This window comes from Chiloscyllium plagiosum, unplaced genomic scaffold, assembly GCF_037043375.1.
Source record: "Chiloscyllium plagiosum isolate Xiang-an unplaced genomic scaffold, Cpla_swu_hap1 HiC_scaffold_14, whole genome shotgun sequence".
In the NCBI taxonomy this organism is placed as follows: Eukaryota; Metazoa; Chordata; class Chondrichthyes; order Orectolobiformes; family Hemiscylliidae; genus Chiloscyllium; species Chiloscyllium plagiosum.
Window position 1 is genome coordinate 67990353 of NW_028270152.1, and position 23443 is coordinate 68013795.

At 43.3% G+C, this 23443-nt stretch overlaps 1 protein-coding gene across 1 annotated transcript in view; it reads left to right on the forward strand.

Moving 5' to 3' along the window:
- The window catches only part of oxtra (oxytocin receptor a), a 49417-nt gene extending 28079 nt beyond the window's left edge, over window positions 1–21338 (forward strand). Inside the window, exon 3 of the mRNA XM_043708542.2 lies at window positions 18989–21338. Within this exon, the coding sequence (XP_043564477.1) occupies window positions 18989–19251 (263 nt within the window). The 3' untranslated portion in view covers window positions 19252–21338. The remainder of the gene's footprint in view (window positions 1–18988) is intronic.
- The last annotated feature ends 2105 nt before the right edge of the window (window positions 21339–23443 follow it).

The window sequence follows — 23443 nt, forward strand, 5'->3', positions numbered from 1 at the left end:
GAAGGTTACCCTAGATTTCGACAGGATCTCGATCAGATGGGCCATTGGGCTGAGAAGTGGCAGATGGAGTTTAATTCAGATAAATGCGAGATGCTACATTTTGGGAAAGCAAATCTTAGCAGGACTTATGCACTTAATGGTAAGGTCCTAGGGAGTGTTGCTGAACAAAGAGACCTTGGAGTGCAGGTTCATAGCTCCTTGAAAGTGGAGCCGCAGGTAGATAGGATAGTGAAGAAGGTGTTTAGTATGCTTTCCTTTATTGGTCAGAGTATTGAATACAGGAGTTGGGAGGTCATGTTGCGGCTGTACAGGACATTGGTAAGGCCACTGTTGGAATATTGCGTGCAATTCTGGTCTCCTTCCTATCAGAAAGATGTTGTGAAACTTGAATGGGTTCAGAAAAGATTTACAGGGATGCTGCCAGGGTTGGAGGATTTGAGCTACAGGGAGAGGTTGAAAGGCTAGAGCTGTTTTCCCTGGAGCGTCGGAGGCTGAGGGGTGACCTTCTAGAGGTTTATAAAATCATAAGGGGCATGGATAGGATAAATAGACAAAGTCTTTTCCCTGGGTGGGGGAGTCCAGAACGCGAGGGCATAGGTTTAGGGTGAGAGTGGAAAGCTATAAAAGAGGCAACTTTTTCCACACAGAGGGTGGTACATGTATGAAATGAGCTGCCAGAGGAAGTGTTGGAGGCTGGAACAATTGCAACATTCAAAAGGCATCTGGATGGGTATATGAATAGGAAGGGTTTGGAGAGAAATGGGCCGGGAGCTGGTTTGTTTCTGCGCTGTATATATCTGTGACTCTCTGTTATTTTCACTTTATTCAGCTATTTGACAGATTTAGAAGTTTAAAACAGATGTTTCATATACACAGAGAGTTTAAAGCTTCGACTATTGTGGTGCAGTGGTAGTGTCTTGACTCCTGGACTAGCAGACCCAGGCTCATGTCCCACCTGCTCTGGCGGTGTGTAATGCCATCCATGAACTGGTTGGTTAGGTAAAAGCTTTTTAAAATGTATAACTTTAACTGAAGGACTGTTGTGACCCATCCCTGAGCCAAGGTGATAGAAGATCAACTTCATGGGTGGCACGGTGGCACAATGGTTAGCACTGCTGCCTCACAGCACCAGAGACCTGGGTTCAATTCCCGCCTCAGGAGCTTGCACATTCTCCCTGTGTCTTCGCAGGTTTGCTCTGGTTTCCTCCCACAGCCCAAAAATGTGCAGGTTAGGTGAATTGGCCCTGCTAAATTGCCCGTAGTGTTAGGTGAAGGGGTAAATGTAGGGGAATGGGTCTGGGTTGCTTGCTCTTCGGAGTGTCAGTGTGGATTTGTTGGGCCGAAGAGCCTATTTCCACACTGTAAGTAATCTAATCTAAAAAGATTTATAACATTGAACAGAGCCCAGTGACCAGACAGAGTTTTCCACAAGTCAGTACTGATCTATCTCAAACTTAAAAAATATACTTGACATGACAAATTTAACAGAGGCTGCTTCTCATTGCAGTGCATTTGCTGTCTGAATCCTCTATAGGATACTTTTAGTTTCCTATTCAAGGCTTAGAGTTATTGTGGTACAGAAAGAAACCATTCATCCCATCGACTGCATACTAGCTCTCTGTAAAACCATGTATCATGTAGTATCCAATCCTCAAGCCTTCCTCCAGATGGATACAGCTGACTGCTCAGAGACTGGCACTGTTCTACTGGATGGATGGAGAGTCACCAGGGTTTAGTGCGCTTGCAGGCACTCATGCCCTGAGGGGCCTTGCACCATTTAGGCGTTCTGAGATCTGTCAACTAGCAGGCAAACTGACAAGTTCTGTGAGAATAGAGCTGCTTCAAGCCCCTTCCAGTTACTGTGGTATGTTGATGGGGAAGGATGTGTTTGTTTGGAAATGGGGGTTCCTCAAACAGCAGTTCACCATGCCCCATCCAAACCAGTTTAGACAGACCCAGCCTGAAACACAGTGTTCTTATGTGTTGCAGTTATTCCGTGTTCTCTTTATATGGATATAAGCCTTTGATACATTCATATCAGCTTGACACTAGAAAGCACTGCAGTGCAGTTGTGAGGGAATACTACACTGTCAGAGGTGCCATCTTTTCATTGTAGGCACTAAACATAAACTCTGTGTCCACCCCTCTCAGTTGCATGTGAAAGTTCCCCCTCGCACTAGTTCAAAGGAGACAAGGATGTGGGATGCATGTTGTATTCAATAATTAGCAGTCAGCCACTGTTGTTCAATCTGATAATCTGGTCCTTGTTGTTTGTGGGAGCTTCCTGTATGTAAATTAGCTGTTCTGTTCCCTATATTATAACTTGTAACTGCATTTCAATAAATATTTCATCGGTTGTTTAAAATTTCAGGACATGCCGGAGTCGTGAGAAATGCCATTGAAATGCAGGCACCTGATTCCCTTGTAGACATGTTTGTGAGCCTGGATCTCTTTGTATTTTTTTTTAAACTGCACTATTAATAGAAGTTGCACCCGCTTACCTGCTGGGAACGACCAGCAAAGAACAGCTTTCCAGTTCTCAGTAGGAAGTGGAAATTCAGCAGAGATCTTCAGTGAAACAAAGGCGGAAAGAGGAATAAGACGGTGCTGTTTTCTGGGTCTGCGGATTAGAAGAAGCAAAAATGGCCTTTAGTAGAGTGATATGCTCTTCCTGTCGGATGTGGAGTTTAGGGAGAGTTTACGGGTTACTGAGGATTATATCTGCAAGAAATGCCATTGTGAGAATCCTATCAGATAGAATGGATCGATTGGAGCAACAGTTAGAGGCAATGAGGAATTTACAAGAGCAAGGGGATGTGATGGATGACAGTTATAGGAAGGGGGAAAAGCCGCAGATACAGTCACATAGATGGGTTAACTCCAAGAAAGGTAGGAGAAATGGGAAGGTGATGCAGGAGTCTTCAGTGGCTGTCCCTATTTTAAACAAGTATGCTGTTTTGGAAAATGTAGGGGGTGATGGATGTTCTCAAAGGGAAGAGGGCCCTGCAGGAGGTCATTGTGCACATTGGAACCAATGACATAAGAAGGGAAAAGGATGAGATTTGGAAGGGAGGATTATAGAGAGTTAGGCAGGAATTTTAAAAAGGAGGTCCTCAAGAATAGTAATATCTGGATTACTCCCGGTGCTACAAGCTACTGAGTGTAGGATTAGGAGGATAGAGCAGATGAATGCATGGCTGAGGAGCTGGTGTATGGGAGAAGGATTCACATTTTTGGACGATTGGAATCTCTTTTAGAGTAGAAGTGACCTGCACAAGAGGACGGATTGCACCTGAATTGGAATGGGACTAATATACTGGCAGGGAGATTTGCTAGCGCTGCTTGGGAGGATTTAAACTAGTAAGGTGGGGGGGTGGGACCCAGGGAGATAGTGAGGAAAGAGATCAATCTGAGACTGGTACAGTTCAGAAAAGAAGCAAATCAAACAGTCAGGGCAGGCAGGGACAAAGCAGAGAACGAGGTAGGACCAATCAATTAAACTGCATTTATTTCAATGCAAGAGCCTAACAGGGAAGGCAGATGAACCCAGGGCATGGTTAGGAACATGGGACTGGGATATCATAGCAATTACAGAAACATGGCTCAGGGATGGACAGGACTGGCAGCTTAATGTTCCAGGATACAAATGCTACAGGAAGGATAGAAAGGGAGGCAAGAGAGGAGGGGGAGTGACATTTTTGATAAGGGATAGCATTACAGCTGTGCTGAGGGAGGATATTCCCGGAAATACATCCAGGGAAGTTATTTGGGTGGAACTGAGAAATAAGAAAGGGATGATCACCTTATTGGTTTTGTATTATAGACTCCCCAATAGTTAGAGGGAAATTGAGAAACAAATTTGTACGGGGATCTCAGTCATCAATAAGAATAATAGGGTGGTTATGGTAGGGGATTTTAACTTTTCAAACATAGACTGGGACTGCCATAGCGTTAAGGATTCAGATGGAGAGGAATTTGTTAAGTGTGTACAAGAAAACTTTCTGATTCAGTATGTGGATGTACCTAATAGAGATGGTGCAAAACTTGACCTAGTTTTGGGAAATAAGGCAGGCCAGGTGACTGAGGTGTCAGTGGGGGACCACTTTGGGGCCAGCGACCATAATTCTATTAGATTTAAAATAGTGATGGGAAAGGATAGACCAGATCTAAAAGTTGAAATTCTAAATTGGAGGAAGGCTAATTTTGACTGGATTAGGTAAGAACTTTCAAAAGCTGATTGGGGGTAAAGGGACGGCTGGAAAATGGGAAGACTTCAGAAATGAGACAATGAAAATCCAGAGAAAGTATATTCCTGTTAGGGTGAAAAGAAAGGCTGGTAGGTATAGGGAATGCTGGATGACTAAAGAAATTGAGGATTTGGTTAAGAAATAGAAGGAAGCGTATGTCAAGTATAGACAACTGAGATCAAATGAATCCCCAGAAGAGTATAAAGGCAGTAGGAGTATACTGAAGAGGAAAATCAGGAGGTAAAAAGAGGACATGAGACAGCTTTAGCAAATAGAGTTAAGGAGAATCCAAAGGGTTATTACAAACATATTAAGGACAAAAATGTAACTAAGGAGAGAATAGGGCCCCTCAAAGATCAGCAAGGCAGCCTTTGTGTGGAGACACAGGAGATGGGGGAGATACTAAATGAGTATTTTGCATCAGTATTTACAGTGGAAAAGGACATGGAAGATGTAGAATGTAGGGAAATAGATGGTGACATCTTGAAAAATGTCCATATTACAGAGAATGAAGTGCTTCATGTCTTGAAACGAATAAAAGTGGATTAATCCCCAGGAACTGATCAGGTGTACCTGAGAACTCTGTGGGAAGCTTGGGAAGTGATTGCTGGGCCTCTTGCTAAGATATTTGTATCATCGATAGTCACAGTTGAGGTGCCGCAGGACTGGAGGTCGGCAAACGTGGTGCCACTGTTTAAGAAAGGTGGTAAGGACAAGCCAGGGAACTGTAGATCAGTGAGCCTGATGTTGGTGGTGGGCAAGTTGTTGGAGGGAATCCTGAGGGACAGGATGTACATGTATTTGAAAAGGCAAGGACTGATTAGGGATAGTCAACATGGTTTTGTGCATGGGAAATCATGTCTCACAAACTTGATTGAGTTTTTTGAACAAGTAACAAAGATGATTGATGAGGGCAGAGCAGCAGACATGACCTATATGGGCTTCAGTAAAATGTTCGACAAGGTTCCCCATGGGAGACTTGTTAGCAACGTTAGATCTCATGGAATATAGGGAGAACTAGCCACTTGGATACAGAACTGGCTCAAAGGTAGAAGACAGAGGGTGGTGATGGAGGGTTGTTGTTCAGACTGGAGGCCTGTGACCAGTGGAGTGCCACAAGGATCAGTGCTGGGTCCACTACTTTTTGTCATTTATATAAATGATTTGGGTGTGAGCATAGGAGGTGTAATTAGTAAGTTCTGCTCCATGGCACCTTAAAGCTGGAGCTGCAATGCTGATCACAAACACTTACACATAAAGTAGGTTTATGGTAATGCAGGAATTACCTGCCTGGATCAGTAATCCACTGATCCCATGTTCATTGCTCCCTGGCCAAATACTTGCTTTGTCTGGTTGAGAAGTTGGTTTAAACTTTCAATTAAAAGTATGTAGGAGACAGTGGAGCTGTCAAGTGATGATGCAAGTCCGATTGGTTCATGAATACTCTTTAGGTATGATTACAAGTCCCACACGAAGAGAGCTGACCCCTTATCAGTCCTGTGAAGTGACACAGCCAGCCCTCACACCTCCTACATACTGCCAAATAATAAATACTGACCTAACCAGTGAGGACTACATTCTGAGAATGAGTGAGTGAGCGAGTGACTGAGTGTGTCTGTATGTGTATTGGACAATAAGATCATAAGACATAGGAACAGAAGTAGACCTTTCAGCCAATAGGATTTGCTCCACCTCTCAATGAAATCATGGCTCATCTGATAATCCTCAGTTTCACTTTTGTGCCTTTAGCCCATAACCCTTGATTCCCTTACTGATTACAAATCTCAGTCAACAAATAAAGTTAATGATCCAGCCTCAACAGTACTGAGCAGCAAAGAATTTCACGTAAATAATTTCTTCCTCATCTCTGCCTTAAATGCACAGTCCTTTTCACTGAGATGATGCCTTTTGGTCTGAGATTCTCCCATAAGGGGAAACAGCTTCTCCGCATTTATCCTGTCGAGCCTAAGAATCTCATATGTTTCAATAAGGTCACCTCTCATTCCTCTAAACTGCAGTGAGTACATGCCCAACTTACTCAACTTTCCCTTGTAAGACAGGCCCTCCAAACCCAGGACCTCCAAACCCAAGATCAGCTTAGTCTGGACTGCTTCCGCTGCTAGTATATCTCCTTCAGTATGGGGACTGCTCAAAGTATTCCAGCTGTCGTCCAACTAGTGCCTTGTATAGTTTTTCAAGACTTCCCAATTTTGATGACCCATTCCCTTTGCAATAAAGGGCAGCATTGACTTCCCTATTACCTGCCGAATCTGTATGCTGATTTTTCATCTTCTATGCAAGGACTCTGAAATGCCTCTGTTCTGTAGCTTCTTGCAGTCCTTCCCCATTTAAATAATATTCAGCCCCTCTGAATAGCTTCACATTTTTCCACATTTTTTTTACCATCTGCCAAGTTTTTGCCAACCAGGTTAACCTGCCTATATAGCTCTCCAGACCCTTCGCCATGCCTCATCCACACAATGACAGGCTGTGGGTGCCCTGGGAGAACTGGGGACAGAGTAACCAGGACTTGGAGAGGATATGTAGGTGGGACATCACTGAGGATGTGTAAACTGTGTGACCCTGGTGATTAAATGGCAACTGAGGTGAGCAAATGAGGTTGTATGTGCAAGGGAAAGCCAACCATGTGTTGTGAGGTTTGTGGCTGCAGTGCCATTATGTTGTTGGTGAGAGGTAACACCAGGCCACTCGTCTGGTGGACAGCAGTCTTGCGTGAGTGAAATGGATGCCAGTGATTGGTGAGTTGTTCAGGAAGGGCGTGTGGTAAGAAGGGAATAGAATGCAAAGAAAAGGGGGGAGGTAGTGGTTAATAGGGTGAGTTTGGTAAAATACGGGTAGAAAACTCATTTAGACTCGCAGAGATATGAAACCGACACTTCACCAAAAAAAATGCAAGATTAACCTTGTATGTTTTCATTCAGAAAAGATCTTCCAAGATGTTGCCAGGAATGAAAGGTTTGAGTTATAGGGAGAGGCTGGGACTTGTTTCCACTGGAGCGTAGGAGGTTGAGGGTTGACCTTGTAGAGGTTTATGAAATCGTGAGGATAATGGCAGGTATCTTTTCCCTAGGGCAGGAGAGTTCAATACTCAGGGGCATCTTTTTTAAAGTGAAAGGAGAAGATTTAAAAAAGACGCAAAGAGCATAATTTTTACGTAGGGAGTGGTTCATGAGTGGAAAGGGCCTCTAGAGGAAGTAGTGGATGCAGGTACAGGTACAACATTTAAAGGACATTTGCATAAATACAAGAACAGGAAATGCTTGAAGGGATAGGGGTGAAGCACAGGCAAGTGGGAATTTCCAAATTCTGAGTTCAGTACTGCAATGTCATCTTGGATTATATGCACAGGTATCTGGGGTGAGGCTGCAATTCATAATCCGTCCAGTTTCCTCCTCCTAACTGAGTCAAACAGGCGTCTCTAAGGATCTCAACCAGAAGGACTTGCTGGGTTTGATTCCAATGCCACTGAGAACCTAGGACAGCTTTGCAACCTCCTGTGCTCTGCTGCCCTCTGCAGGTAGCTCTCACATGTACACAGTGATCAGCAGAGACTCGACTTTGTGTCGCTCACACAAACTCTGTATTAAATGGAATGTGAGTTCCAACCTGTTTCATCCCAGGGTTCCGATTACATGCCATCAAATAACAGACTTTTCTCGCAAGTTTCGGACTCAAAATTGGATTTCACACAGTGTAACTCATAAATCAGACTGTGTGATAGCCACTAACACAGAACCTCATACCTGGCGTTATTTCTAGTAACAAAATTGCAATTAACTCTACATTTTTGTTTTGTAAACTTCTCTGTCCACTGAAGAGTATGAATACGGGACTGGTACCTCAAATAAATTCATTTAATGGTGCACCGTTTTCAAGAAAACTGTTTTTAAGGTAAATTAGAAAGAACACTGATTGAGGATGATCAGCCATGATCATAATGAATGGTGGTGCTGGCTCAAAGGGCAGATTGGCCTACTCCTGCACCTATTGTCTACTGTGTATTGTCAACAGGCAGGTGATGATTGGAAAAATCAGGTGTGAGGTGTGAAAGTCACGTGATAAACTAAACCACCACATGGCATGTGACTGTCTTGTGATACTGAGTAATTGTCATATGAGATGTAAAAGTTACATTTTGACATGCTTTGTCACCCTCACCATTGTTTCTCAATATTCAGAAAAATTAACAAAAAAAATTAACCCAGGAACATTACAGAGTAACTCAGAAACAGGGGATAGAGTGACTCAGGAACAGGGGATAGAGGGTGACCCAGGAACAGGGGATGGAGGGTGACCCAGGAACAGGGGATGGAGGGTGACCCAGGAACAGGACTTAGAGGGTGGCCCAGGAACAGGGGATAGAGGCTGACCCAGGAACTGGGGATAGAGGCTGACCCAGGAACTGGGGATAGAGGGTGACCCAGGAACTGGGGATAGAGGGTGACCCAGGAACTGGGGATAGTGGCTGACCCAGGAACTGGGGATAGAGGATGACCAAGATCTGAGGATAGAGGGTGACCCAAGATCTGGGGATAGAGGGTGACCCAGGATCTGGGGATAGAGGGTGACCCAGGATCTGGGGATGGAGGCTGGCCCAGGATCTGGGGATAGAGGGTGACCCAGGAACTGGGGATAGAGGGTGACCCAGGAACTGGGGATAGAGGGTGATCCAGGAACAGGCGATAGAGGGTGATCCAGGAACTGGGAATAGAGGGTGACCCAGGAACTGGGGATAGAGGGTGATCCAGGAACAGGCGATAGAGGGTGACCCAGGAACTGGGGATAGGGGGTGACCCAGGAACAGGCAATAGAGGGTGATCCAGGAACTGGGGATGGAGAATAGGAAGGTGCCTGAAAACCTTGTAGCCCCTAATCTGTAGCCCTGCTATTCTCCTGAATATGCTAGGTAAGACCTGCAAGGGGGAAAGTAAAACACAGGTGTTTGAGTCCAAAACATGAAACCACATTATTGCTTGGCCATGTTCATAAGAAAACTCCTATTTCTCCAATTTTCACTCACAGACAGAAAATTTAAATTGAAACTTACCTCTTTTGGAAGCCATGAGATACCCATGGAATCGGTAAAATTGCATAATATTGAGTGGCATTACAATGGATGTCCCCTATATTCTCCCTGAGGTGCAATCCTCAAAACTAAATGCTGATTTTTCTTCTTATGCGGAGTCATGTTGTCGATGGATACTACCTGACCCATTGTGATTTCCAGCATTTTTTTGTTTTCAGTCATGCTGAATTCCTAATTGGATCTGCTCAAGGTGAACAGGAGAATGTGAGTGATAAAGTGGAGGAAGTTTAATACCGGTTACCAGGTGGCAGTTCTTTTTCACACTTTGCCAAACTTAATGGAGATCAAAGGTGGGAGTGAAATAAGCACCTTAAACTCAACTGACATTTTAATCGTAGTCTTGACATTTGGTGACCACCAGAGGGGGCTTGATGGCCACTTTAGGATAAGAATGGGTTTCTACACATGGCTCTGTAGAAGCACAAAGCAGAATGTTTTGTTTCTGATAGCATCATAGTCACAGAGAGGTACTGCATGAAAACAGACCCTTTGGTCTAATGCCGACCAGGTATCCTAAATTAATCTAGTCCCATTTGTTAGCACTTGGCCCATATCTCTCCAAAACCCTTCCTATTCATATACCCATCGAGATACCTTTGAAATGTTGCAACTGTACCAGCCTCTACCACTTCCTCTGGCAGCTCATTCCATACACACACTACCCTCTGTGTGAAAAGGTTGCCCCTTAGGTCTCTTTTAAATCTTTCCCCTCTCACCTTAAACCTATGTCCTCTAGTTTTGGGCTCCCCCGCCCCAGGGAAAAGACTTTGGCTATTCACCCTATCCATGCCCCTCATGATTTTGTCAACCTCTATTAGGTCACCCCTCAGCCTCCAACGCTCCTGGAAGAAAGCTATTCAGCTTCTCCCTACAGCTCAAACCCTCCAACCCTGGCAACATGTTTGTAAATTTTTTCTGAACCCTTTCAAGTTTTACAACGTCTTTCCTAAAGCTGGGGGACCAAAATTGAACACGGTATTCCAAAAGTGGCCTGACCAATGTCCTGGACAGCTGCAATATGACCTCCCAGCTCCAATGTAGAATACTCTGACCATAAAGGAAAGCAGACTGAACACCTTCTTCACTATCCTATCTACCTGCAACTCCACTTTCAAGGAGCTATGAACCTCCATTCCAAGGTCTCTTAGTTCAGCTACACTGCCCAGGACCTTACTGTATTCCTGCTCTAATTTACCCTATCAAAATGCAGCACCTCAGATTTACCCAAATCCAATTCCATTTACCACTCCTGAGCTCATCTGATCTGTACTCTGAGGTAACCTTCTTGGCTGTCCACGACACCACCAATATTGATGTCATCTGTAAATTTACTAACTATACCTCCTATATTCACATCCAGATAGTAATGACAAAAGCAGTGGGCCCAGCACCTATCCTTGTGCACACCCAGGCCTCCAGAGTGAAAAGCAACCCTCCACCACTACCGTCTGTTCCCTTCGAGCCAGTTATGAATCCAAAAGGCTAGTACTCTCTGTATTCCATGTGATCTGAAGATAGGTTTGCAGACAGGAGGGCCACTTAATTAAGCAGGGTGACAGCCGACCCAAAGCCTTCTGTCTTTGAGCCTTCACAGAGTTAGGTTCTTGGCAGGAAGCTCATAGTCAACTTCGTGCCCTCGTACAGGTTGAGACTACTCACCACTGCTGCTGCTGGGCCTGTTGCAATCAAAGGCACTTCATACCTGATTGAGGGAATGGATGTTTGGCAGGAAGGGGGAAGGTTGCTTAGAATCCCTCCCCCTCCAACCCACCCCCCACCTGCCCCAGTGTTACCTGTTTGTGCCAGTGGCTGTCTCATTGATCCCGAGGTGAAAGTGAGGACTGCAGATGCTGGAGATTAGAGGCGAGAGTGTGGTGCTGGAAAAGCACAGCAGGTCAGACAGCATCCGAGGAGGAGGAGAGTCGGTGTTTCGGGCAAAAGCCCTTCGTCAGGAATGATCCTGATACTCTCACAGCTTCCCCTCTAGCTGAGGCCTATACCTCCCCCAGTTGGTTCATTGGACCTTCATGTGAAGAGGTAATGAAGGTTTCTCACTGTCTCTCAAGCTGGTAGCCCCAGACACCTTAATAGGATTCCACCCATCAGAACTCAGAACAAAGGTAGGCCATTCACCCCTTCAATCTGTTCCTTAGTTCAATTAGATTGTGGCTGATCTCTGACACAACTCCATCTACCTGCCTCCGTTCCATTATGTTCTTGTCTAACAAAAATATAATAACATTTTCAGCTGATTCCCCAGTCTCAAAAACATTTTGGGTGTTTTGGATTTCTATCATTTACAGTGCTTCCTGACACTATTCTAATTCTGCTGTTGTATTGTCTTATTCCAGACTATCTCACCAGAGAAAGTAGCTTTCATCCATTTTATTAAATTCATTTGTCTTCTTAAATGCCTCAATTTGGTCACTCCTGAATCTGACATCTTCTATTTCAGTTCTCTATGAAGAGCAGGGCAGACTCATAGTGCCACATTCCCCACCTGGGAATGGAAGGGAGGCAGATCCCAAATGCGCTACAGCTGGAACAGGGATCGAACCCTGTGCTTTTGGAACCAATATGATCTACATGGGTCATCCAATCCAGCCAACTACCAAGGAGTCTGAGTTTCTGTGGAACATTGAGGACATAGTCTGCAGCTATGGACAGGGATGTTAGAGGCTCCATCACTTGGTTGACTAGTCCCATCTTCTTTAGCCATCAAGTCCTGGAATGGGGCTTGAACCTACAGCTTCTGACTTCAAAACAGGGATACTACTCACTGCACCACAAGATCTCCTCTAACCTTTCATATTCAAGAGATCCCAAGCATCATCTATACATCCTGCCCTCAAATGTCAATTCTTTTAACCCCATTTTATATAATTCTGATTAATCAGCTTTGCATCCAGTTACAAGGTCAATATATTGATCTCGAAGTGCAGTGTGTTGACCTAAACATAGTTCTGTCGGTGGGGTCAAGTGTAGCTTTGCACAACTTCTGCCCTTTCTATTGCAGATACCCATTTTGGCCATTCACCTACTAAATCAGTTTCCCTTTGCAGGGTTCTGCTCCACTATTTACAGTGGTGTCCAGCTTGGTGTCATCAGCAAACTTAGATATGCAGCTCCATTCCTGTGTCCAAGTGGTTTATAAATACAGTGAACAGCTGAATCCCCAGCCAGGTCCCTGTGGGACACCACTAGTCACAACCTGTCAGTTTGAAAATCACAAATAGGGCCAGGAGTAGGCCATAAACCTCCTTGTGTCTTCTTTACTGCTTAAACAATTCATAGATGATCTTTGACCTCATTTTTATTTCCTCAGTTGATTTCCATATCTCTTTATTGTCCTGAAATGGATATATGTACTCATCTTTATCTTGACAAATATGCAATGATGGAGAATTCACAGCTCACTGGCACTAGGAATTCCAAAGGGAATTCACCACCTTCTGTAAATAAAAGTTACTTCTCATCACAGTCTTAAATGATTGACCCTGATCCTGCCAACTAGTTCTAGACTCTATGGGTAGGAGAAATAATCTCTTAATAAGATCATTACAAACAGGAACAGTAAGAGGCTATTGGACCTACCAAGCCTGCTCCTCCATTCAATAAGATCGTAGCTAATGTGATTGAATCCTTAACACCATTAACCACATTGACCTTGACTCCCCTGTCAATCAAGCGTCTGTGTAAACATCTGTCTAACTCAGCCCTGTATATCGTCAATGACCTACCCTCCACTGCTCTCTGGTGAAGAGAATTTCAAAAGCTGACATTAATCTGATAGAAGAAATTCCTCCCTATCTCCATTCTAAATAGGAAACCCCTTATCTTAAAGCAGTGCTACTGTTTCTGGATTCTCTTATGAGAGGAAACATCCTCTCAGCATCGACATTATCAAGCCCCTCAGAACTTTGTATTTCAATAAGATCATCTCTTATCTTTCTAAGTTTCAGCGAGGAAAGATTAGATTAGATTACTTACAGTGTGGAAACAGGTCCTTTGGTCCAGAAAGTCCACACCGACCCGCCCCACCCAGACCCATTCCCCTACACTACGGGCAATTTCGCGTGGCCAATTCACCTAACCTGCACATTTTTGGACTGTGGGAGGAAACCGGAGCACCCGGAGGAAACCCACGCAGACACGGAGAGAACGTGCAAACTCCACACAGTCAGTCACCTGAGGCAGGAAGTGAACCCGGATTTCTGGCACTGTGAGGCAGCAGTGCTAACCACTGTGCCACCGTGATGCCCAACTTCCAACTTTTACCACCTTTCCTCATAAGACACCATAGTCCCTTAGAACCATGCTCGTGAACCTTCTTTGAACTACATCCAATGCACATGGAGCCTTCCATAAATAGGGAGACCAGTCAGTGCATAATATTCCACGTGTGATCTTACCATTGCCTTGTACAGTTGTAGCAAGATTTTCCATTTTCATACTGCATCCTCCAATATTCTATTTGCCTTCCCAATTACTTACTGTACCTGGATGCTAACTTTTTAAGATTCAAGACCAAGAGCTCACAGATCCCTCTATAACACTGTCCTTTCAAATTACACAATATTCTTCACTATTCTTCCTGCCAAAATGGAAAACCTTAAACCTTCCCAAAACATAATTCTATAGAACATAGAACAGTACAGCACAGAACAGGCCCTTCAGCCCACGATGTTGTGCCGATCACTGATCCTCATGTATGCACCCTCAAATTTCTGTGACCATATGCATGTCCAGCAGTCTCTTAAATGTCCCCAATGACCTCGCTTCCACAACTGCTGCTGGCAACGCATTCCATGCTCTCACAACTCTCTGTGTAAAGAACCCGCCTCTGACATCCCCTCTATACTTTCCTCCAACCAGCTTAAAACTATGACCCCTCGTGTTAGTCATTTTTGCCCTGGGAAATAGTCTCTGGCTATCGACTCTATCTATGCCTCTCATTATCTTCTATACCTCAATTAGGTCCCCTCTCCTCCTCCTTTTCTCCAATGAAAAATGTCCGAGCTCAGTCAACCTCTTTTCATAAGATAGGCCCTCCAGTACAGGCAGCATCCTCTGAACCCTCTCCAAAGCATCCACATCTTTCCTATAATAGGGCGACCAGAACTGGACTATCTTTTGGATTTTTGTGTGCTCACTATCCGTATCCCTTTGCAAACATTTTGGCATCCTCCTTACAAACCGCATTCTGACCTATGTTTGTATCATCAGTAAAATTGCCTGCAATATATTCAGCCCCTTCATCCAAGTTACTAACATGGTTTGTAAATAATTGAGATCCCAGCACTAATTCAGGCTGCATGAGTTATAGTTTGCGACCTGAAAATGACCTACTTTTTTCCTACTGTCTATTTCTTGTTAGTAAGATAATCCTCTATTTGCACTATTACATAACATGTACAGCCTCTCAAAATTGTCAGGCTCAAGGCTGAAGCTGTGCCAGATGTGGATTTTGCTGGATTTTGGTTTGGACAATGGGACGTTCAAGCTAATCAAGGTCAGGTGGAATCAAAGATCACCCAAAACACAAGAATTAGGCGAAGTGTAAGTAGCAAAACCAATAATAAGCCCAGCACCATGTATTCACAACATAAATTGTCCAATTATTTTAATTGAGAAAATAAAGATGCATGGCGCATTCAACAACTGTCAATTTTTCAGACAACTCTGTTTTATACACCACCAGTTTTGAGAGAGTGTACATGTACATCAGCCTTAACTCCATGAGCTCTTACCTTGCGTAGTAATCTTTCATGTGGAATTTCATTGAATATCATACGGAAATCCAAATAGACTGTATCTACAAGCTTCCCTTTATCCACCTGCTTATCACATTCTGAATGAATCCGAATAAATCTGTCAAATGTTGCCTGGATTTTCCACGGGCCAGGTGGTCATTATTCCTGTGTGGTTGGGAGTTGCACACATGAACCTTGCAGAGTCCCCATCGTAGCAGATTCCAAAGGCATTACTTCAAAATTTGCATTGTGCAAATACTCATGGTGAGTCCAGTGTTGGAAAGAGACCAAATACTGGAGTAACACCCTCAGGTGGTAAATTAGGACAATTTAACAGCAGTAGCCTCCCAGACATAAGTAGGAGCTGTACTTGAATAGATTACACAATGGAATAAAGGGCACAAAACAATCTCAAACAGAACTAGAAGCAGAAGTGACCATGATAGTCAAGTCTTGGTGGCTATAAAACTATGATCTTGACAAATTAAAAAAGAGAGCAAAGCATAGGGAATTAAATTGGTGAAATATTGGAATTTATGTTGAGGTTTGGTATTTTTGGTGTGGGTGTTTATTTTTGCTGAAAATAGGTTGTGCTCCACTATTAGCGGATCCCGCAGTTCCCTTTAGTATCATGAAGGAATACTTCATGACAGGCTGTCTTTCTGTGCATGCAGATAATTCATAGAGTCTGACAGCATGGAAACAGGCCCTCTGGCCCACCTTGTCCATGCTGACTGGGCTTCCTAAACTGAACTAGTCCCATTTGCTAGCATTTGGCCCATATCCCTCTAAACCGTTCTTATCTATGTACCTGTCCAAATGTCTTTTAAATGTTGTTATTGGACCCACCTCCACCACTTCCTCCGGCAGCTCATTCCATACACGCACCAGCCCCTGTGTGAAAATGTTGCCTTTTAGGCCCCTTTTAAATCTTTCCCCTCTCACCTAAAGCCTATGCTGTCTAGTTTTGGTCTCCTTACCCTTGGAGAAAGACCTTGGCTATTCAGCTTCTCCATGCACCTCATGATTTTATAAACCTCTATAAGGTCACCCCTCAGCCTCTGACGCTCCAAGAAAAGAAACCCCCACTCTATTCAGCCTCTCCCTATAGCTCAAACCCTTTAGTCCCAGCAACATTCTTGTAAATTTTTTCTGTACCCTTTCTAGTTTAACAACATCCTTCCTATACCATGGCGACCAGAATTGTACACAATATTCTAAAAGTGGCCTAACCAACGTCTTGTACATCCCAACTCCTATGCACAGTGCTCTGACCTGTGAAGGCAACCGTGCCAAATGCCTTCTTTACCACCCTGTCTACCTGCAAAGGCACTTTCAAGAGGAACTTGATAAATGTATAATGGGTAAGATTCAGACAAAATTTAAATGTGGGTGTTTGGCTTGCGGGAGGTGTAAATGTGTTGCTTTTAGAAATGAAACAGAGCCAGTCTGGAATAATGTTTAATCAACAATCCAAATCCTCCCGATTTTCGCGGAAAGGTGGTGTTTTATATATAAATAAGAGAAAGAGAAATCATGAAACTTGATTGGTCAGTTGAGCTGGCTGCTTGTTAGTTTTGATGCATTGTAGTTAACTACTGTCTTAAAATGCCTTAAGGTCAGGAATGTATTAAGAGCAAATTAAGAGCCAACTGAGCCCACATGTTAACCTTAAGGGAATCCTGATCCCAAGACACAAACTAAAACTGTCATTGTTGGATTTCAAGGTATGTGTTTGTAATGTAATATTTATTAAATAAATGTAGAAGTGTGTGAAGATTTGCTTCATTTTTATTAACATAGTTAAATCTGGATAAACATGTGGTTAGGTATCTTAAAGAGTAGAAAACTAGACAGTTTAACAATAGTTCACATGCTGATCTTGAAGATTACTCCAGTCAATGGGACTGGAAATGGGAAATAAAGTCCTTACTTCAAGAAGCTAAGAAAATAAGAAGGTTTGTTAAAACTACATCAACTGTTGAAACACTGGTTCCATCTGAGTAGAGCAATGAAATTGGATTACATTTGTCAAATACTTTGAGTGAGATATTGCACAATTATCATAACTGAAAACAGTTTACTCATTGATTGATGTGTAAATATTCATTCATTCTGGATAAATGTACACTTTTTGAAAGGTTTCAGTGAGGGAATATTGGAAAATTGCATTGTTAGATTAAAACCAGTGCTGGAGAGAAGGAAAATCTCTAAAATTACAGTAAGTGGATGCAAGTCATCACATTTTTGAAAGCTTTACAAAAATAAATTCATGTACAAGAATCCTAGAGGACCTGTCACAAAGTAACACTTTGCATAATATGAATGTTTTTGACTTTAAGCTGTTTTGAAATTTTGATTGTGCATATTAACTTTTAAGTTTTGCTCGAAGAGGGAGATGGGAATCTGTTTTTGTATTTAATTGTATACAGGTCATAGTCATTAACTAAGAACTCTCTTGACCCTTCTCTCTGTTAATAAGAATGAGATAATGCAGAGCATAAAACCATCGGTGTAGGAGCATAATTAAGCCATTCAGCCCATTGAGTCTGCTCCACTATTCAATCATGGCTGATATATTTCTCAACCCCATTCTTCTACCTTATCCCCATAACCCTTGACCCCCTACTAATCAAGAACCTACCTATCTCTATTTTAAGTATACTCAATGAATTGGCCTCAACAGCCCTCCAGGGCAATGAGTTTCACAGATTCATCACCCTCTGGCTAAAGAAATTCCTCCTTCATCTCAGTTCTAAAGGGTCATCCCTTCACTCTGAGGCTGTACCCTCGCGTCCTAGTCTCTCCTAGTAATGGAATGATCTTCTCCACATTCTATCAATATCACTCGTTTCAGTATTCTGTAACTTTCAATCAGATTCTCCCTTATCTTTCTAAACTCCATCAAGTACAGATCCAGAGTTCTCAGCTGCTCCTCATATGACAAGCACACCATCCCTGGGATCATTCTTATAAATATCTTCTGGACCCCTCCAATGCCAACATATCTTTCTTTACATTAGAGGTTCCAGAACTGCTCACAATATTCCAAGTGTAGTCTGGTCAGACCCTTGTATGGGCTCAGCATGCATCTCTTGTATTCTGGCCTTTTAAAATGAATGATAATCTTGCATTTACCTTCCCCACCACCAACTGAGCCCACATGTTAACCTTAAGGGAATCCTGATCCCAAGACACAAACTAAAACCGTCATTGTTGGATTTCAAGGTGTGTGTTTGTAATGTAATACTTGTTAAATAAATGTAGAAGTGTGTGAAGATTTGCTTCACTTTTATCCTTCACCAGCTGGCTTTTTGGACTAAAACATGGTGTTTAAGATGAAAATGATGAGGGATAAGCTTGAACTGGAGATATTTCAGAGGAGATTCAAAAGGCTGATTCCTGCAGATGAAGGGTTTGCCGTCTGAGCAAAGGTTGTGCTGGTTAGGCCTATACTCATTGGAGATTAGAAGAATGAGAGGTGATTGTGTTGAAGGGGTTTGACAGAGGTCATGCCAAAGGGTGTCACCTCTTGTGGAGGAATTTGGAGTGGAGACACATGGTTTCAAAATGATTTCTCACATTTATGATTATAGTGAGGAGGAATTTCTTCTCTCAGAAGTCATTAATCTCTGGAATTTGCTACCCAGGGAGCAGTGAAGGCTGGCTTAGTATATTCAAGATTTTGACCTCCAAGGGAGCCAAGAGGTAGGGTGGGAAACCATGGTAAGTGAAGTTAAGGCCATGATCACAACAGCCATGAAAGCAGGCTTGAGTCGTCAACTGGCTAACTCCTGTTCCTTGTGTTCTTCTGATTCTGTACAAACAGGGTGATGGTCAGTGTTAACGGCCCTCTTTTCCTATTTCTAATCTCACCACAGATTGGCTATTTGTCATCGCCATGCTGCTGGCAAGTCTCAACAGCTGCTGTAACCCTTGGATCTACATGTTCTTCACTGGCCGGCTGTTCCACGACCTGGTCCAGCGACTGCTCTGCTGCTGCTCCCCGAAGCTCAGCAAACCCGAGCAGCCCAGCAACGAGCTGACCTGCAGCAAGAAAAGCAACTCCTCCACCCTCGCCATCAGCCTCAAGAGCTCGAGCAGTCAGAAGAGCCTTTCACTTCATCAGCAGCATGAGCAGTAAAGCAAGTCCTGGGCAACTCTTTCTTTGTGTGTATGTGAGGGCCAGACTGCCGAGGCCTTTCTCTATGTTTCCCTGGCCTTTATCCATGATGTAAAATGATGTGCTAATTATGAGCGATAAGTTCTAATTCCTCTCCAGTGGATTTTGATGCACTGATAAAAGCTTGTCCTTATAGTGGCTGGGTCCTGTGGGTTATGCTCCACCAGGAAAAGGCAGCTAGCGGAGATTAAATAACAAGAGGAATGCAGTGGTACAATGGTTCCTGTTCCTGACTGGTATTCATTGACGCCTGGTGTCCATTGGGCATTTACACAGCTACCCTGCTGACAAAACAGGGTTGGAGAAGGCCTAGCCGGGAGAGTGGAGTAGATAACTTTAAACAGCCTGTTCAGGAATACTGTGACACACCTCTGAAGCGGGTAGGACATGATCCCAGGCCTTCTAGTGGGACATTACCATTGGGCCACAAGAACCCTTCTCAGGGGAATGGATGCTTGGGTTAGCACCCTCAGTTGTTGGGGATGCAGGTGGATGGTGTGACCAGGAAACAAACCAGCACCTTTTTGATGTCCTGTGATTGCCAGCACTAGCCTGACTAAGGTTGTGACAATGATTTAAGCAGGTCCCCCTCTGCATCTTTGTGCCTTCTCACCACCTCCACACCAGCAATTTGAAACAACCATTGGTCTGTACAAGTAGGTTTTTTTTTCCAGGGTGCCACTACATACTTGTTGTCAGTTTGTGTTTCTGTTGTGTACTAGAATGCTTATTCTGTATTTATTTTGATTCATTCATTATTTTGTTGGTGTTGAGGCACTTTTTTTCTGGGCATTTACTCATGTCATGTTACTAGTTCGTAAGAAGTGTGGGAGTTGGTGGGGAGGGAAACAATGTACCCTTTTGGACATTTTCCCTGATCCATGAGCTGTAACTTCAGCTCATCGATACTTGTTGAATTATTTTCCAGATAGCTGGATATATGGGATGATGCAATATTTTCATTGAGTGACCTTGAAGTCAGGTATCTCCAAACATTTGGTCCCTTCGGATTAGAGGCTATTGATAAGGCAATGCGTGGAGGGAACGTGAGTGATTAAGTTTCATTATCCTCTGCCTGAAAAATGGAAGGTTGTTCAGTTTATCCCTGTAGCTTTATTTCTGTAACACTGGTGATCTTATTTGTTGAAGGTCACTATTCAGATTGGCTATAATTTAATGAAATGGTACAGTAAGGTTAAGGAATGTTATGGCCTAATTCAGATACATCGGTAACATTGATAGTCATTCAAAGGAATAAAGATGGAAAGTATGTTCCACTCAAAAAGATTGTAGATCCCAGAATGACTCACAATTCCCAAAAGCGCTGGACCAAATTATCACTCTCTATGGATCGCTTCATATTCATCTTCAGTGCTGAACAGGATTATCAATTAGGTCTTTGAGGTGTCATCTACATTGGGATGTTAGAGACTAACCTAAGGATTTTCTCAAACTTTCTCCTGCAATCAGCCATTGTAATTGGTGGAATGGTCAGATTATCAAGAGGCAAGCCACTTGGAACTGAGATGAGGAGGAATTGCTTCGTTCTTGTGAATGGTGAATCTTTGGGATTCTGTACCCCAGACAGCTGTGGAAACTCGATCATTGGGGACATCCAAGACAGAACTTCCTACATTTCTAGTTACTAATTACATTAAAGGGTATGGCGATAGTGCAGGGAAGTAGCATTGAGATAGCTGATCAGCATGATCTAGAATGACAGAGCAGATTAAAGAGGCAGAAAGGCCTACTTCTATCTCCCTTGTTCCTGTAGTCCAAACATAGAGAATTTTCCATGGGCCCTGTGAGTATCCAATTTCGAGAATCTAAAGCGCACAGTAGGGATGGGATAAAGTGCAACAATCATAAGAGTCTGGGATATTTGCGAGGGGTTGTGGCTCTTCCTATCTTGGATAAGGTAATTTGGATATATAAGGGATAGAGGAAGAAGTTACTGAGGTGAAAGACAAAATTATAAAATGCCATTGTGTTCTGAGATGATATTGTCATGAGATTTCTATTCATTATTAAACATACCCTGTTCCACATACACTTGTGCTTGGAGGATTTTTTTGGAAGATCTGGTGACCCTTTTATCCAAAAGTATATCCATAACATGTTTTGTTTCAGCTTTATTACAAACCTTGTGGCCATCACACCATATCTCTTCCAGCAGGTTCACATTCTCACTGAACCAAAAATGCCACAGGGACCTCCTTGTGCCCATTCTCATCCTTATGCAGCAGCTTTCTGACCAGCCCACCAAGAACAAAAATTGCTGCTTGCATCATGCAAAAGCCATGGACTTGGAAGGGGCAGCGATTCCCAATGACACGAATCTCTGCATTCCTGCAGTGTTCAAAGGTCTCAGTGTAATAGTGCCCTTGGTGACACCAGCCATTCCGACCAACTCAAGGGGAACATGCACTCACTTATTGCTAAATTTGTCTTTCTTTCACTTATTTTCTTTCTCCTAGATTTAACATGAGGAGCTGGGACACAGGAATTGAGTGTGTCAGCTGCTCATGATCAACAAAAGACTCATGGGACTGATGTTCCTCCCCTCTCATTGAGGCTGAGCCTCCTGCTAGGGATCCTGACTGTCTCTGAAGCCACCCGTCCCCCAGGCTTCCTTTGTGGAGGGTACCAACCAACAAGCCTTTTTAAGGGTCCCTGAAGACCAGTTAATAGAGGCTGACTGAGATTTCCTGGTTGGCCTCCAGAGGTAATGGGGAACCATTCAGTGCTGGTGACAGATAGGAATTGGGGCAGAGAAGTGGTGTGGGTCCCAGGCATATCTAGAAGCCCTCCCAGTGTACCTGTAACTAACCACATCATGCCCCCTTTACTTGCCACACTGACTGCTACATTGCAGAAAACAACCCTGATCTCACATGCTACCATCTTTCACACTGGAAGCCCTCTCATTGGGACTCTGTGCAGCTTCTCAAATTTAAATGCCTGGTCGTAAATTCTGGGAAGGAGAATAAGTGACCGTCTCTCACTTGGACTGAGCCTGGCAATATGGTTCAGATGGCACAGGGGAAATATTGCTGTAATTGGGAATTGGATGATTATTTGGAGAAAAAAATGGTGTGCAAGGATATGAGGAAAAAGCAGCAAATTAGCACTAAGTAATGATGCTCATTAAATGTGCTAGTGCAGGCATGATGGGCTGAATAGCCTCTTTTTATGCTGTAACACTTCAGTGATTCTCTAAATTGTCAATAGTACTTCTGTAAAGTGTAGACATTGACAAGTCATTGATAGGTTTTTTTATTTAGTGGGTTAGCTGCCAATTCCAGTGTAGCTAGCATGCACTCTAATGAAGGAGAAGATTCCCTTACATTGCTGAAAATGAGGACTGCGTAGTCGCGAGTCTTTCTTGTCAGGTATCTTCAGTGAGAGCTGGCAGACCCTGGATTTGCACACAACAAGTGGTGGCCAACACAATAGGAAAGCCCAGATCCTGGTGGACTGACAGAGATTGTCACATTCAAGAGATCTTTCAAAAGGTTGTATCCTGTGGAGTATCAGTGGTCAAGGAGAATATTGTTTCTTCTCCCTCTAGTGTCACAGCGTTGTTGTTCCTCTTTTTGTTGTTCTTTTTGTTGCTGAACTGAAGTCCAAAATGCAGCTGCATCGACAGCTTGTCTGCTGCTATGAAGACCAACAGCTGAGAAATGCAGCTAAAAGGCAAAAGCTCCAAAGCAACTTACAAAGTCTGGGAAATCATCCCCAAAGCAGTGAAAGCACACGCTTTGAACAAGTTCAGTCAATGAAATCCTTTCACTGTGCTGTTGATCTTACAACTGCATAAACGTAAGATCATGCACGATGTCTGACCGTCTGTTCAAACTGCTTCTGTTGATATAGTTGCCACAGGTTAGTGTTATGAATGCTGGGCTGAGTTCCAATAATGAAAACTGGGTTTAGTTTAGCAGGCATCTGATAACACAGATTGAAGGTTAGTTTGCTTGATGGCTTTATGACATTATAATAAGTTTATTATTTTGCATTTCCTTCTTTGATTTATTTCCCAATACCTTTTTGTTGATTTGGATAATGTCAAACGTTGTTACCTTTATAATTGACACTTCAAATATCTATGTTTAATTGGCACTTTTAGAAGGTTATTAGATGAGCAATTGCT